The sequence below is a fragment of the Conger conger genome, chromosome 6, assembly GCF_963514075.1.
Source record: "Conger conger chromosome 6, fConCon1.1, whole genome shotgun sequence".
NCBI classification, from domain to species: Eukaryota; Metazoa; Chordata; class Actinopteri; order Anguilliformes; family Congridae; genus Conger; species Conger conger.
In genome coordinates, this window is record NC_083765.1 from 24,821,244 (window position 1) to 24,838,531 (window position 17,288).

At 46.8% G+C, this 17,288-nt stretch overlaps 1 protein-coding gene across 2 annotated transcripts; it reads left to right on the forward strand.

Annotated features, from left to right (window-relative positions):
• Positions 1-755: 755 nt before the first annotated feature.
• On the forward strand, positions 756-17,111 carry ints10 (integrator complex subunit 10). Of its 2 annotated transcripts, XM_061246255.1 has the most exons (18): positions 756-1,288; positions 1,605-1,672; positions 2,280-2,383; positions 3,853-3,992; positions 5,004-5,085; positions 5,709-5,849; positions 6,451-6,625; positions 6,881-7,050; positions 7,690-7,826; positions 9,245-9,398; positions 9,974-10,056; positions 10,410-10,559; positions 11,401-11,509; positions 11,776-11,855; positions 11,982-12,144; positions 12,296-12,389; positions 13,762-13,839; positions 16,024-17,111. In XM_061246255.1, the coding sequence occupies exons 1-18, from the start codon at positions 1,160-1,162 to the stop codon at positions 16,178-16,180; spliced, it is 2,214 nt and encodes a 737-aa protein (XP_061102239.1). In that variant the 5' UTR covers positions 756-1,159; the 3' UTR covers positions 16,181-17,111. The 2 variants fall into 2 exon arrangements, with proteins under 2 accessions (XP_061102239.1, XP_061102240.1); XM_061246256.1 differs by lacking the exon at positions 13,762-13,839 and having other exon boundaries at positions 768-1,288.
• The last annotated feature ends 177 nt before the right edge of the window (positions 17,112-17,288 follow it).

Consider the following 17,288-nt stretch of genomic DNA (forward strand, 5'->3'; position numbering starts at 1 on the left):
GTAAAGTATAAAAATTAGGTGACAAGCATGCAATTCCCTTTGTCATGCAATAGTATTGGGAAAGCAAAATAACTGTCAATTCAAAAGGGACAGATTTGATTAATTGATTGTCACAATGTAAATAAATAATCAAAAAACACACATCGACAAAACATGTGGAATGGTTGCAAACTTGCCAGGCAGAGGACAAGGGCACAGACTTCTGCTTAGTCATGTTCCAAACTGTTTAAACTAAGCCTATTGTTTGGCATTTTTCCATGACTGTTTTTTTCTTATTTCTCAGCCTCATAATGGCTTCCTTGACTGTCATTTGCACAACTCTGGTCCTCATGTTGACAAACACCGATAATTGACTCCGAAGGCAGGAATCCAGACTAGAGCTTTCTTATCTTAGCTTTCTTTTCTTATTTCTCCTGCATTAAGGATGTGATTGAATACACCTGACTAATCAGAAACAGCTAAGAAGCCAGCTGTCCAACTGTCCTAAAATGGGGAGACAATGTATAAAAAGGGATGTAATCCCTACACAGATCAACCAATATGGATGTAAAAAAACCCTCAGATTACAGGTGACAGTCCGCACTTTAACCTCATTTCAAATCCAATGTTCTTGAGTACAGAGCCAAAAGAACAGAAATGACCCCACTGTCCAAGCACTGTACATTACATACTGCTGAGCACATACACAGCTCTATCTGCGTTCCGTACATATGTTACACAATAAACTGAGAATACAATGTGTGTGTCAATACTGAATCGGAAAAGGTGCATGTACAAAAACGCTAAAAGTAAAACAATAATATTTTAATTATTATAGCCAGGCCCAGGATACTTGAATATTCATGTACTGCTACGTACACCCGCTGCGTACACCAGTCAGCGCATCGTATTGGCGCCGCGTCATCTTTATGCGGCCAAAATATGTCATCAAAACGCTCAATTTCTTTTCAGAATCGGAAATAACAATGAATCATTGGCACGGATTTAGAAATGTTTTTAGAAATAATCAGATGTAATACGAACTTTGATAGCTATATTCACGCCCGAGTTTAACCAATTCGCACCTTGCCTTTTTCTGCGCCAAGGCACTTGACAGTGTGTGTTATGTCCTTATTTTCGACAAGATAGTTAACGGAGCTTGCAAGACATCTTTGCAAACATGTCGGCGCAGGGGGACTGTGAGTTTTTAGTAAAAAGAGCTCGGGAACTGGTTAGTGATGATCCATGGGCTGCCAAAGCGTGGCTAATAACTGCTCGAACACTTTACCCCGCAGATTTCAACATACAGGTGAGTTGGGGTATTTTGTATTCCCACGATGTAAAGGAAATTAGCTTCCGTAAACTAGCTTAGAAGGGTAAAGTGATTTCTGTCGGTAAATTTTACAAGATGGTAACTGTAATTAATTGATTATAAAACAATGGCGACAACGTGCAACGCCGGTCAGTTAACCTAATCTAATAGATAGTTGCGATGTGGTAACGCAAGTCAAGTTGGATCTTTGTGAGGCTAGTCATGCCACTTATGTATTGTATTGTGGTTTGTACAGTGCACGTGGTAGAATGAGCTACCTGTCAAACATGTTTACACCTTTCCCGCCCCTTAGTATGAAATGTATACCATCGAGCGGAACGCGGAGAGGACAGCTTCTGCTGGCAGGCTACTTTACGATATGTAAGTTCCAAAAAACGCTATCCAGATATTTAGGAAATACATGGCCTACTCTTCACTGAAAGTAATTGTGATGATTCTTAATTTAATTACTGATGTGTATATGTGGCTGTTGTTCGTTTCCATCTGAGACCATCAAAGGGCATTCGCTAATTAATTTAGTTCGGAGACACTACCAGTTCACGAGTAAGCACCCCTGTATGCACTTGCAAGGTTGTGGAATATCCGTGTGCCTTGTATGCATAGGCACTCAAATGACACTGGCTTTTGCATGTTACCTGGAAATACTCACAATTAACATGAATAGTCTGGCATTTGTCAATTGACACATCTCTTAATTTCATTAATTTAATGGCATTTCTCTTGGCTGCAACATTTTGTAGGCTGACAAAATGTCTGTACATTTGACATTGGGGGTCGCACAGGTGAACAGGTTAAGCAAGCTTTGCAGTCGTTTTCCTTTTTGATGCTCTTGCCCTGGGAAATGGCATAGTATTGGACAGTGCTGCTTGTGTGCTGCCATTTTTGTTGGAAAAGCAGAAACTCCACACCTGTTTGCTCCAGTGTCTGAAGTGGGATGGACGCCGGCCTTCTTGACTCTGTCCTGCAGGTTTGTGAACTTCCCGGAGCAGCCGGCGGTTTGGCGGGAGATCACGGTGATCACTGCAGCGCTGCGGAGCGACTGCCAAGACAAACACGCGCTGTTCCTCAGAGGTACAGGAGAACGTCACCCCCATGGAAGAGTGACCTGTGGCTCATTTTTCAATTCTATAAAAGTGACCTTATAGGATAGTGACCCCACTGGTGAAATGTGATTGATTAATTCATAAATTTTTCATATTGGGTAAACATATAAACGTTTACTTTCACTGTGGTGGTCACTATTGGTTAGATTCTACATGGTCTTTGGTCATTGTTTTTCATATTTTAATTGGTTTGAGTTTTTCAGATTTTAACACAAGAAAAATTACGATGCAATGCTGTTGCTGAATCTCGATTCATATTTCATCTGCAACTTCTAGTTTGAAAGTTTGATCCTACTTTTGTGAGCCAGGCAAGCTGCGTTAGACAGATTCATTTGCATAGAACAAGGTATACAAATACAGAACAGGCAAACATACACCACTTACCCGACTGCATCCATCAGGCTCCTGCGTGGACTCTACAGAGAAAATTAATAGAAACAGAATTAGTGGGAATGACCCTTTACTGCCCTGTCCCTATCTGTCTGTAGGAATGCTTCAAATCCGTTTTGAGACCTTTTCTGCTTGTGTTCTGTGTGAGGCAACTGTCTGTTTTACTGCTGCATGTGTCTGTGTCAGACCCTTCTTGAGCCAGCCTGTGGTAATGCACTGTCATCCTGGCTGGCCTGTTTGAGACCCTGCCTGTGATAATGCACTGTCATCCTGGCAGGCCTGTTTGAGACCCTGCCTGTGATAATGCACTGTCATCCTGGCAGGCCTGTTTGAGACCCTGCCTGTGGTAATGCACTGTCGTCCTGGCAGGCCTGTTTGAGACCCTGCCGTGGTAATGCACTGTCGTCCTGGCAGGCCTGTTTGAGACCCTGCCGTGGTAATGCACTGTCGTCCTGGCAGGCCTGTTTGAGACCCTGCCGTGGTAATGCACTGTCGTCCTGGCAGGCCTGTTTGAGACCCTGCCGTGGTAATGCACTGTCGTCCTGGCAGGCCTGTTTGAGACCCTGCCGTGGTAATGCACTGTCGTCCTGGCAGGCCTGTTTGAGACCCTGCCGTGGTAATGCACTGTCGTCCTGGCAGGCCTGTTTGAGACCCTGCCGTGGTAATGCACTGTCGTCCTGGCAGGCCTGTTTGAGACCCTGCCGTGGTAATGCACTGTCGTCCTGGCAGGCCTGTTTGAGACCCTGCCGTGGTAATGCACTGTCGTCCTGGCAGGCCTGTTTGAGACCCTGCCGTGGTAATGCACTGTCGTCCTGGCAGGCCTGTTTGAGACCCTGCCTGTGGTAATGCACTGTTGTCCTGGCAGGCCTGTTTGAGACCCTGCCGTGGTAATGCACTGTTGTCCTGGCAGGCCTGTTTGAGAACCTGCCTGTGGTAATGCACTGTCGTCCTGGCAGGCCTGTTTGAGACCCTGCCGTGGTAATGCACTGTCGTCCTGGCAGGCCTGTTTGAGACCCTGCCTGTGATAATGCACTGTCGTCCTGGCAGGCCTGTTTGAGACCCTGCCTGGCCGTGTTCAGTGTGAGATGCTGCTGAAGGCCACGGAGCAGTGCTTTAACACCCTGGAGAAGGCTGAGATGCTCCTGCTGCTGCTGAGACGCTTCCCAGAGTCTGTGGTTCAGCATGGGGTCAGTGCCATCTGCTTCAGTCACGACAAATCAGTCAAACACGTAGCAGAAAAAGAGCAGAAACCAGACCTCAAATAGCAAGCACCCAGGGGAAGGAACTCCCCAGTTAGGATAAAAAAAAAAACTCCCTGATGGGAAGAAATCTTGGGAGGAACCCGGCTATAGAGGGGGAGCCCATCCTCCACTGGCTGGCCTGGGATGCTTCGATGGCCCCTTCAGCCCGTGCTATATATGGGCCTTTTCTCTTGTCCCCGTTCCTTAATTTGAGCTCAACAGTAGTGCATTTTGTTAAGAATTATCAATGTGGGAAAGTTAATTTAATCTTCCATGATTTATTATTTAACTCAATTCAGTGTCCTTACCTGAACAATGACCCTGTGACTAGGGCATACAAATAATTAGATTTGGCATTGGCATGACAAAGGACAAATATATCTGTGAGTTTAATTTGAAGTACACTCATTGAGCACTTTATTTGTAGACCTACTTATTCATGTGATTATCTAATCAGCCTATCGTGTGGCAGCAGTGCAATGCAAAAAATCATGTAGATATGAGCCAGGAGCTTCAGTTAATGTTCACCATCAGAATGGGGAAAAATTGTGATCTCAGTGATTTTGACTGTAGCATGATTGTTGTTGCGAGATGGGCTGGCTTGAGTATTTCTGTAACCACTGTTCTCCTGAGATTCTGTCGGCAGAAACGCCTTGTAAATGAGAGAGGTCACAGGAGAAGGGCTAGACTGGTTGAAGGTGACAGTAATGCAAATAACCGCATTACAACAGTAGTATGCAGAAGAGCATCTCTGAACACACAACATGTCAAACCTCTAAGTGGATTGGGTACAGCAGCAGAAGAATTAAGTCTAAAAAATAAGTAATGAATAACTGAAAAAGTGCTCACTGAGTGTATATCAAAGTATGTATGCTAGTACTATTGTATGTACTCCAGTAAATACTGGCGCTCTGAAGGATTTCCCTGCCCTGTGGTGAAATGCTCCTGTTCCTGCAGGTGAGTCTGGGAGAGACTCTTCTCGATGCTGAGAGCAACGAGGACCTGGAGTCGCCCGTCAACTGTTTCAGGAAGCTGTTCGGTGAGAACGTTGCGCCTGCAATAGAGCCTTTGGCCACACGGTGTCACTGTTGAGGCACACTCACTCTTTCGAACGTATGAATATAGAGGTGGCACTCTATGGATTTACTATTTGAATAGAACATTTACTTGTGTCTGGAAAAAGTATAGCTTCAGTTCTTTATTACTTATTTTTTAACATGCTTAACTACTGTACATTCAAAATTCAAGCAACATGTTATATCTATAATTTTTGTGCATTTGTAACTCATTGTGAGTGAAGGAATTATATTACATTACATTACATTATAGGCATTTGGCAGACGCTGTTATCTACCGTGACATACAACAAAGTGCATACCATAACCAGGGGCAAATGTGTTGAAAGACCCTTGTGGGAAGTACAGTTTCGAGTGCTAAGAATACAACAAAGATAAGGACTTGGGCCTTCTAGATGAATCTGACAATGGATTATATCTATAAAATTGTTCTTATACAATACAATGCAAAAGAATAATACACTTATGTAGGAACAGCAATAAACAGTTTACATAGCCAAACAAAAGTAGCAATTGATTGTAGCTTTCCTGTTAGTCACCCTAACGCTAAGCCCCATGCTCTCCCCCTGCGCCCCTCCCTCCGCAGTATGTGACGTCCTGCCGCTGATCATCAACAACCCTGACATGCGCCTGCCTGCCAGCCTGCTCTACAAGTACATGCACAAGGCCGCAGAGTTCTACATCGGCTACGTGACGCGCGGACCCTCCGCCGACAGCACGCTGCCGGGTACCACCACTCCGCTTAGTGTCTGAGTGCTGAATGGATGGTCTTGCTGTCCCTGTGTTTTGGGTGCAGGAGTGTTGAATGGATGGGCTTGCTGTCCCTGTGTTTTGGGTGCAGGAGTGTTAAATGGTCTTGCTGTGCCTGTGTTTTGGGTGCAGGAGTGTTGAATGGATGGGCTTGCTGTCCCTGTGTTTTGGGTGCAGGAGTGTTGAATGGTCTTGCAGTCCCTGTGTTTGGGGTACAGGAGTGTTGAATGCTCTTGCAGTCCCTGTGTTTGGGTGCAGGAGTGTTGAATGGATGGGCTTGCTGTCCCTGTGTTTTGGGTGCAGGAGTGTTGAATGGTCTTGCAGTCCCTGTGTTTGGGGTACAGGAGTGTTGAATGCTCTTGCGGTCCCTGTGTTTGGGTGTAGGAGTGTTGACTGGTCTTGCTGTCCCTGTGTTTGGGGTACAGGAGTGTTGAATGGTCTTGCTGTGCCTGTGTTTTGGGTGCAGGAATGTTGATTGCTCTTGCGGTCCCTGTGTTTTGGGGGCAGGAGTGTTGAATGCTCTTGCGGTCCCTGTGTTTGGGTGCAGGAGTGTTGAATGCTGTTTGGGTTCTCTGAAGGTTCTCAGGAGGGCGTGGGCCTGAAGTCCCCCGGTGCCCTGCGGGGCTCTCAGCGCTATGTGATTGACGGGCTGACGGAGAAGTCGTCCCTGGTGACGGAGCCCTGGGAGCGGCTGCTGGAGATCCTGGCCATCGTGGGGGCGCGCTGCGAGTGGCAGGGGGACAAAGGGAGCCGGTGAGGGGGCTGGGCTGGGCTGGGGCTGGGGCTGGGGCTGGGCTGAGCTGGGCTGGGCTGGGCTGGGCTGGGCAAAATTGCGAGCATGTCGGCAATAATAGGTAGCCGCGATATTTGTAGGCAGCAATGCTTACCTGTACCCCTAATAATCATAATAATAAGTGTCCATGTCATTATTCTGTACTGTGTGTCTATATTGTTTATGTCCTTTGGTAAGTGGACATGAATAAAAGTATGAAATGCTCATGTGTGCAGGAGCTATGTGGAGATCCTGCAGCGCATGAAGGAGCTGTGTCGTTACCTGCCCAGCCTGGAGGGGGAGACGCAGTCCTGCTGCCGCAGTCAGGTGGTCACCTGCACCACCCTGGTGCTGTTCCACAGCGCGTACCTGTACGTCAGCGCTGTGCAGCCCGCTCTCTTCCAGGGTGAGGACGAGAAGCGGCCCAAAAACAACCAGCATTTTCCCCGCGCAGGCTATTTCAGCTGTGAAATTCCTCACGCGCAGTAAAATGTTGAGTGCTAACCTCTGTACTGTACTGTACTGTTACTAGTTCTGGAACTGCTTTCATTTTCCTACTATCGTAGCAAGTGGTAGCATTTTAATAACAGCTAATAGCTTCCATTCACATATTGCTGTAGTGCCACCCAAAATACACAAAACAGGTAGCGCATAAGCATATAGCATATGGCCTGTCCTGCAGTGTCAGTGTAGTTTGTTTTGGGGTGTCAGTGTAGTTTCCGGGTGTCAGTGTTATTTTGGGGTATCAGTGTAGTTTTGGGGTGTCAGTGTAGTTTTGGGGTTTCAGTGTAGTTTGTTTTGGTGTGTCAGTGTAGTTTCCGGGTGTCGGTGTTATTTTGGTGTGTCAGTGTAGTTTCTGGGTGTCAGTGTTGTTTTGGTGTGTCAGTGTAGTTTCCGGGTGTCGGTGTTATTTTGGTGGGTCAGTGTAGTTTCCGGGTGTCAGTGTTGTTTTGGTGTGTCAGTGTAGTTTCCGGGTGTCGGTGTTATTTTGGTGTGTCAGTGTAGTTTTCCGGGTGTCAGCGTTGTTTCGGCTGTGCCTCCTCAGCCCACAGCAGCCCTGGGGCCGGGCCCTGGATCCTGCTGGAGGACCTGTCCTCTGTGTTCAGCGAGGCTGAGCTGGAGAGGGGCTCCAAACACGCTCACAAGAAGCGCAAGCTGGGAGACGGCAGGGAGAAGACCATGGTGAGAGTTACACCCACACACACAGACACACACACACACAGACACACACTCACACGCAGCACATAGGTGCACAAACGCAAGCACACACATGCGCATACACACACACCCACGTGCGCATACACCCACACACACGTACGCATACACCCGCACACATGTACGCATACACCCGCACACATGTACGCATACACACACACACACACGTACGCATACACACATACCCACATGCGCATACACCCACACACACGTGCACATACACACACACCCACACACGTGTGCATACACACACACACACACACACAAGGCCCTTAACCCTGCATTGCTCCAGGGGAGGATTGTCTCCTGCTTAGTTTAATCAGCTGTGCGTAGCTCTGGATAAGAGCGTCTGCCAAATGCCTGTAATGTAATGTAATGTAAATGTGCATACACACACACACACACACCCACATACGTGCGCATACAAACACACCAACACATGTGCAAGCATGCAGGTGCACACACGCATTTACGCGCAGACACACGTATAAGATACACATGAAAACACATGCAAGCATATACTCAGACTGCATGCCATCTTTTTATTGAACTGCGTGGACATGTTTGAATGTAACTCCATTCTCAGCTGAGTAAAATGGTTCAAAGTTATGAACATTTTGATAACCTTAATTAATTATCCATACACAGTTGTAAACTCCGCACTAGATGCTTAATTTCACTGCACTGATCACAGCGTGTGCTACTTAATGCTTAGCAAACCGCCCTATCAACAGCAATTTACATGCCTTTAGGTTCACATGCATTCTGTGTTTGGAGCCACGGCAGGACAGTAGTGTTCCATATGAACTGGCAGTATTCTGGGGACAAGCCCATTGTCCTCAGTCCACAATCACCCTTGTCTGTGTTTGTAGCAGTCACCCTTTTTGCTTGTGTGTGTGTGTGTGTGTGTGTGAGCGAGCCTGTGTGCGTGCGCGCGTGTGTGTGTGTGTGAGAGCCTGTGTGTGTGTGTGTGTGTGTGTGTGTGTGTGTGTGTGAGAGAGCCTGTGTGTGTGTGTGTGTGTGAGTGAGAGCCTGTGTGTGTGTGTGAGTGGGCCTGTGTGTGTGTGTGTGTGTGTGTGTGTGTGTGTGTGTGTGTGTGTGTGTGTGTGTGTGTGAGTGAGCCTGTATGTGTGTCTTTGTGAGTGTGCAAGCCAATCGTTGTACTGTGCAACTCCTTGTCATGACTGTTGTGATGGATTTGCATGCCACATTCAGACAGGCATTGTGAATGTTTGTGTGTAAAAAAGCTTTACCCATGCATATGACAGGCGGGGCTCCTTTACCCAGCACTATCCACCCTGATTTTTCTCTTCAACTGCCTCTGAGTGTGTGTGTCTCTCTTTCTCTCTCTCATGTTAATACCTGTGTGTGTCTGTGTGTCCCAGAGCTCTGATGATGAAGATGGCAGTGGGAAGGGTCGCGGGCGGCACATCCTGGTCAGTAAAGCGGAGATGCCGGGCTGGGCAGACATGTTGGACAGCTTCCGCACGGCCAGAGAGAGCTGGGACCTGCTGCACTCTCACGAGGCCCTGGAGACTGGTACGCTTCGCGTGCGCATATGTGTGGCCCTGGAGGCACGTGGGCCTCTCTCATATTGACATGGTTCTTGTGCACTTTGAAGCCCAGTCTACATCAAATCGACGACTTTAGATGAGACAGGGTGGTTTTAGAATGTTTTTTTTTTTTGTTTTTTTTTTACTATTTTACATAGGGCTACGTAATAGACAAAACATTATCTTAACCAATCACGAAGCAGTTTACTAGAAGAACATCCAGTAATGCTGCAACGGCATTGGTCACCGTGTCAGGTACTATTTCCGAAACAAATTTTTTTTTTTTTTTTTTTTTTTTTTTTTGCTAATATTATGTTGCTAAAAAACACGGTACCAAACAATAAATATAGACAATGTAACGTTACTGTTAGCTAGCTAAATTTAAATACACATATGAAGGTCACTAGGAGAAACCTAAACATCAAGCACGCAGAGTCATTGTTATGGAACATTTGTTTATTTGTTTACTTGACGCTTAGTGAGTGGCCTAGGTTTTACTCTGACATTCTGAGATTTCCAGTCTGTAGGGCTGTAGGCTCATCAGCTCTTTTTCCCCCCCAGAGTTCAACAGGATCTGTGCCTCCTGGAAGACAGAGAACTGGCTGTGGCTGAGGATCTTCCTTACGGACATGATCATATACCAGGTAACACTGGGGTATCCATCCCTCTCTTCATCCATCCTCTGCCATCCTCTCTTTCTACCATCACCCCATCTCTCCGCCCATTACTCTGTCCCTCTGCCATCCCTCCCTTCACCATCCCCTCTGTCATTATGCCATCAGGACAGTTCAGGAAAGTGGATCCTGTATTACTGTATGGGTATAGGTGGTCTGAAGGGATGGTGCTATGTTCCAGGGAAACTGAAAGCTGACGGATGCTGTATTGTATGGGTTTAGCTGGTCTGACGGGGTGGTGTTATGTTCCAGGGGCAGTGAAACCTGGCAGATGCTGTATTGTATGAGTGTAGCTGGTCTGACGGGGTGGTGTTATGTTCCAGGGGCAGTACAGGAAGGCTCTGGCCAGTCTGCACCAGCTGGCCTCCTTCCAGCCACCCCAGCCGGGGCAGATGGGCTCCCCAGGCAGCCTTGAGCACCAGCGTGCCCTCATCCAGCTGGCATCCTGCCACTACGCCCTGGGCGAGCACCGGGTGGGTACAGCTCAAAACACCGCTCGCCTCATATCTCTCAGTCTTGGTTCACAGACCAAGATTAAGCCTAGCTCTAGACTAAATTCAATTTTACAAAAACATTAGTCCGGTACTATGAATTTGTGTCTGTGAAACTGGCTCTTAAAATCTTATGTTCAAAGACAACTCCAACAATATATATATATATTCTCTTTTTTATTTATTTATACATGGATGCATTTCCCTGCCTCTGCATGTGGGCTTGGATTGCAAGATTTTTGGTTTATAAAGCAGATAGTGTCTTGGTCACTAGAGATGTTTGGAGTGAAAAACCATTTTCAGAAGATCAGCTGTACTCATGACAGTAGGTGGTTGGCTGAGAATGGTGTTGTATGTGGTTAAAATGTGGGGTTGTCAATAAGCTGTCAGTCCCAGGGCAGCACAAGGCACCCTTTCAGAACCTAATTAAGGTCCTCGTGGACTTTTGGGATTGTATAGAGACGATAAACGGAGCATATAGAAAGAATTTGAAATATAAATCTAATTCATTATTCTTAATAAACCCATTTCGTGCTGCATGACCCTGAAGTTTAATTTAGAAAGTGAAGTGAAGGGTCCCACTGTACGGGAATGTGAAACTGAGCAGTCATGAGGCCCCGCCTCCTCTGTCAGCTGAGGCCCCGCCTCCTCTGTGTCAGCTGAGGCCCTGCCTCCACTGTTAGCTCACCAGCAGCTCTTTCCTTTTTTCCTGCTCATGTTATAACATCTGTGTGTGTGTGTGTGTGTGTGTGTGTGTGTGTGTGTGTGTGTGTGTGTGTGTGTGTGTGTGTGTGTGTGTGTGTGTGTGTCTCGCATTTTTCAGCTGGCATGTGAGAAAGTTCTGGAAGTGGTGGGGGGGCTGGTGCCCCAGGCTCCGAACCCAAGCAAGCCGAGTGAAGAAGTGCCCAGGACCAGGACAAAATTTCGTAAAGGTGCACTCCTTCAGCTGTTAGGACATGGCTTAGGCTTGGGGCTGGAGGTGTGGGAATGATAATTCTATGGCACTCAAATGTATATCCAGTTTCTCTCTACCTGCCTACCTACGTACCTGCCTGCCCTGTTCCTGTATGGTTGTGCTCACCGCATTTCCTATAACCTGAAGGTTTTCTCCTAAGATCAGGGAAACTGCCCTGTGACTGTGCGGAGGCCTTTAAAACCGTGGCTCTGTGTCCGTTTGTCACGGCTGTATTTGTCACAGGAACAGACCTGCGACTGCTGCCCTGCACCAGCAAGGCCATCATGCCCTTCTGCCTGCAGCTGATGCTGGCCTGCTTCAAGGTACGTTCCGCTTCCCTGGGTCGCACCACCGGGAGCAGGGGGTGAAGGGAGGGAGGGGGAGTAAATATTCTGTTTTACCTTGTTACTGTACTCACTTCAATCTCCTGATTTTCCTATGTGAATTAGCTCCGTGCCTTCACTGACAACAGAGATGACCTGGCCCTGGGTCATGTGGTCGTCCTTCTGCAACATGATTGGCCGCAGGGTGAGGCGTTGTTCCTCAAAGCGGTGGATAAGATCTGTCAGCAAGGCAGCTTCCAATATGAAAACTTCTTCAACTACGTCACCAGTATCCTTTCATTTAAGAGTAATCCACACCCTTTTGATGCAAAAACTGATTTTTGGATTGGTCCTTCTTGGTCACATTCAGCAAGGGCACATGGTTTGGTGATGTGTGCACCTCCCCTTCACTGTGCCCTCTTCCTGACCTGCCTGTGCAGACATTGACATGCTGGAGGAGTTTGCCTACTTGCGAACCACGGAAGGGGGCAAAGTTCAGCTCGAGCTGCTGCCCAATCAGGGCATGCTCATCAAGTGAGGTCCCTCCCACCTCTACATGCATGCACGCAAATGCACGCACGCACGCAGGCACACACACACACGCACGCACACAGATGTACACATACACACACACACACATACCTTACACACACATCTACACATACGCATACTCATATACACACACACACACACACACATACCTTACACACGAATCTACACATACACACACGCATACTCATACACACACACACACACACACACACACACACACACACACACATACCTTACACACACATCTACACATACACACACGCATACTCATACACACACACACACACACACACACACATACCTTACACACACATCTACACATACACATACACACACGCATACTCATACACACACACACACACACACACACCTTACACACACATCTACACATACACATACACACACGCATACTCATACACATACACACACACACACACACACACACACACACACACACACTGGTATTAGAGGAGAGGGGAAATGATGAGAAATAGGTGTGCACTGTAGCTGAGTTCAGTATCTAGACACTGCCGGTTAGAGCTACTGGATGGACCCGCATGCTCTGGGGTCTAATGTAGAAACAGTAGTGTCTCTGACCAGCTGATATCCTTCCCCCAAGTAATGACAATACCTTCACTGTACTGGGAAAGGCAATAAGGGGCTGAACAGTGCATGCTCGGGCTACTGTTCCAATGTAAAGTACTCTTTAGTGGACAGTTAGGAACTCCCGTCATGTTACTGGCACATTCAGTGAGGAAGAGCTGAGGATCCATTACTGAAGCAGGATTGTTTTACTGTTATGGTGGAGTAGACTTCATTCCCCGGAGAGAAAAGGGTAACTGTTGTATAAATACGAGCCCCTTTGGAGGCTCGGTAGCATAATGAAGTATTAAGAGTAATACATTTGAGGAATAATGTGCATAGTTCTTAGAACTCAAAGATGTTGCTTAACTTCATTTCCTGTAAAACGCCCTGATCTGGCTGCTGCTGGGCAAGTCACAGCACGGAGTTCCAGTTTTGTGGCTGGGTTTGTTCTCACAGGCCTGTGATACTGGTCTGACAGTCAGCAAGGAGCAGGCTCACACGATCAGTGAAGGAAATGCATTCTCCGCTGCAGCACTGGCGGCAGCACACTCTTGTGTGTCGATCCGTGTGAGCAGGTAGTGGATAGAGCCCTGAGTGCGGTAGGTCTGTGCTCCTTTTGGGTACTGAATGCGCACACAGGTCCTGGTTTTAAGCTTTGCCCTCCTCTGGTGCCCTCTCATTGGCTATTAAGCTGGCTTGACCTCTGACCTTGAGGGAGGGGTTACAGGTTTGCTTGTGGGAGCTGAATGATGGTGTTTGCTGTCTCTAGGAACCCCAGCCTTGCCCTGGGGCTGGTATCCCAGGAGTTTAATACCCTGCTGCTGCCTGGGGTGCAGACCGCTGACAGGTACCCCACCCCCCCAATCCCCCACCCCCCAATTCCATTCAGCCTGGTCATTCACCTGCTGTTTCTCCAGTTGGATTTTATTTTTTATGCATTTTACTCCTCATTGTAATTAAGTTACATTGTACTGTATGTAAGTTTTTTTTGTTATTCTATTGTGATGTATCCAGTCCGTTTTGGTTTTCATTTTTCATGATTTATTTCCCCATTTCTCTCGAGTAGGATGTTCTTGCTCTTAGTAGCGATTTTTGACGCCCACCCCTTATACTCAGTTGCCAAAACAGCCTATCCAGCTGTCCGGTGAATAAAAGGAGGGAATGAGTGTATTTGACTGTGTTTCCTTACCAGGTCATAGCCTATACTTTCATTGGCCAACATAGTCTGCCCTGATTGGCTGGAATGTGCCCTCTCTTCTCCTTGCTTCCAGCTGATTGGCTGGTGTCCGGCCTCTCTTAGCCTTGCTTCCAGCTGAGCCGTTATTCCTGCATGTAGCATCTTTATCTCCTCACTGATTTGACAAAAGCACTTGTGCCGTGACACAGTCCAGAGGACCAGCTGCCAATAGGAGCTCTTGTGGCAGGAACACAGAGTTGCTCACTGCATCACCATAGGGGGAGCCCCTTTTGATTGACAGGGCGCTCCTCGCCTCATTGCACCTGCAGTCTGTCTGCGTAGCGCAGCTGTCTGGCCCGCCGACTGCGCAGCTCGGCTGGCGAGAAGAAGCGGCGGGTTTACTGTGGATTCACAGTGACTGCATACACAGCGCACACACATTCTCATACACACGAACTCAGATTCCATTATCTTGCAATAAAAAATGTATGTGCAATGTTCTCATCTCTTCAGGCGGCAGAGTTAAGGGCTTGTATAATAGTGATTTATCACATGGGCTTTTTTCCAGAAACCAGCTGCGCCTGTTAATTCAAATATTGCATTTAAATCTGCCTTCTCGGGGATGTTTGACTAACGCCGTTCTGCTACAAGGTCTTTAGAAAAATGCTGCTTTTATCCTCAAATGGAGTGCAGACAGTCCCTCGTTCTTATCTGTTTTTCTCCTTGTATTCAGATGGGGAAAGCAGAGGGCTCTAGATAGAGAGGGTGTCATGGCACAGAAAGTACCCTAGCAGACAGGGAATCAGACCCCCCATCAGCAGGGGGATTACTGGCCTCCTGACGGACTGCTCCACACAGTATTGGACTGTCCGGCCTGGCAGATTTGCAACTAATGTTTAAAAAAAAAAAAGAAAAAAGAAAAGAAAGAAAAACGAACATTTCCTGCTTTCAAATCTATATGGAGCTAATGGGGCAGCCGCTCTCGGGCCAGTCAGTGCTGAGATCGAGTGCTGAGCTTGACCTCGAGGTGCGTGAGCGAGCCCCAGCCCAGCTCCTGCCAGCCCCTGCCCTGCACTCTCCATTCCTCTGTCCTCCCTCTACTCTCTTCTCTGCCTTCTTCTCATCCAGTGCAATGCGGTTCTCCCTGCATGACTCTGTGTCCTCACCATTACCTTTTTTTTCTCTCTGTGTGTATGTATGTATGTATGTATGTATGTGTGTGTGTGTGTGTTTATTTGTTGTATTCTAAAAATATATTTTGTACATTAAATTTGTGAATGCAGTCCCCACACTTGGATGAGGGTGGGACAAATTTCAGTAGATTGTGGTCGTTTAGAGTCAGTTGACACAAATTAGATGCACAAGACCCTTGGCAACAGGAACTTTCTGCATAGCATCGTAGTTCAGTGGCCACTACATGGGTGACTGATTTAATGAAACGCTCACATGACCTAGCGTAAACCAAGCCAGCTGTTCTGCGTGTGTGAATTATTTTTGTCAATGGGCCTGTGTGACCTCTCCAGTCTGGGAGGTTTCGTGTGTAGTGTCATTATTCCTTCTGGCCTTATGAAAGCCCATGGATTTAGACAACACAAATAATATGATTAATCCGACCACTGACAGGTCCTAACAGGTCCTGACAGGTCCCTGCACTCCAGATATTGCCCCCCTCCCCATTATTTCCTGAAACGCCCATTGACTGTCACACGTGCTCCACTCTGTTGGATGACAGTGACCGATGACAGATCTCAACAACAGGAAGTCCTGCAGTGTGGATCACTCTCATGCCACAGTCCTCACACTATCTTCCTCCTCCTCCTCCTCCTCCTCTTCCTCCTCCTCCTCCTCTTCCAGGCACCACACGGTGACTCGCGGCATCACTAAGGGAGTGAAGGAGGACTTCCGTCTGGCCATGGAGCGACAGGTGTCACGCTGTGGCGAGAACCTGCTGACTGTGCTGCACCGGTTCTGCATCAACGAGAAGATCATCCTGGTCCAGTCGCTTCCTTGACTACATGTCCCAACACCCCCTGACCGTTGACCGCTCATACTATGAAACAAAACGGCTGAGCTCTTGGGACTTGTCTGATACTCGGCTCCAGCTGACACTCACTCACTCCTTAACTATAAGAGGTCCTTGTTGCTAACAGGTGTTTTTAGCACTGTGGAGCACTATATGAGGTGTTCTTCCATTTTTGCTTGGTCTCCCACTGAATGACTTTAAGGAAGAGGGGTCAGATTATGTTGCTTTGGCTTCAGTGCATTTTAGCGTTCAAGATATGGAGCTCAGTGTCTGGTGGATGTGTAGAATCTGGTTTCATGTAATAGTGCTGACCAAAGACAGGGCAGCCCAGGTCAATTTATTTTTATATAATTTTCTGTAGCTATAGTTCGTAGCTATAGTTCATAGGTATACTGAGACAAAGAAAAAAAAAAAATGTTGACGCGTGACACATTGACAATTGACTTTGATATCGTCAGTAAAATATATGGCTTGGGGTGTATCTCACACAGTGGTATCATCGATAATAGTCAGTTTACACGTCTCACCATGCCATTGGAAAGTGCTTCCCTGAGAGTGAATGTTTGTGGTCTTGTGGCTGGCATTATCCATGCACTTTGGTGAGGTTCATGGTTGCATAGTTGGTGTTATGAGTACACTTCTTGCTGTATATTTGTACTGAATTTCGTAGATGGGTGTTTTTCACCAGAAAGAAAATTAAGTGCTGGTTGCTGGTTAACTTACAAACCTGCTCTCTACTCATGTGCTACCAACCATAGATGTCCAATGTCAAGTCCATGTTTTGAAATGTGTTTGACTGTTGTGGAAACTGTTCTATTGAGAATTAGACAAGATAGCTCTTAAAGTGATTTCCTGACAGTTGGTATATGTCTGCCAATTATACTTTGTTGCATCTTTAATGAAGTCAGATTGTACAGTACTACATTTGTGTGTCTCATTTGTGGAAACATTGTGCAAATAATGTAACGGCTAAAGGCAAATATGGCTGCACTCCTTTTGTCCAGTTTTAGAAGGTAGGATGTGGTTAATCAAAAATATGTTTTTAATGTATAATTATATATATATATATATATATATATATATATATATATATATA

Bases quoted from the DNA above. Each gene is read 5' to 3' on its own strand.
- ints10 (XM_061246255.1), top strand. From the start codon at position 1,160: ATGTCGGCGCAGGGGGACTGTGAGTTTTTAGTAAAAAGAGCTCGGGAA. The intron at 5,086-5,708 runs GTGAGAACGTTG...CTCCCTCCGCAG, and splicing joins CTGTTTCAGGAAGCTGTTCG to TATGTGACGTCCTGCCGCTG. The intron at 10,560-11,400 runs GTGGGTACAGCT...CGCATTTTTCAG, and splicing joins ACGCCCTGGGCGAGCACCGG to CTGGCATGTGAGAAAGTTCT.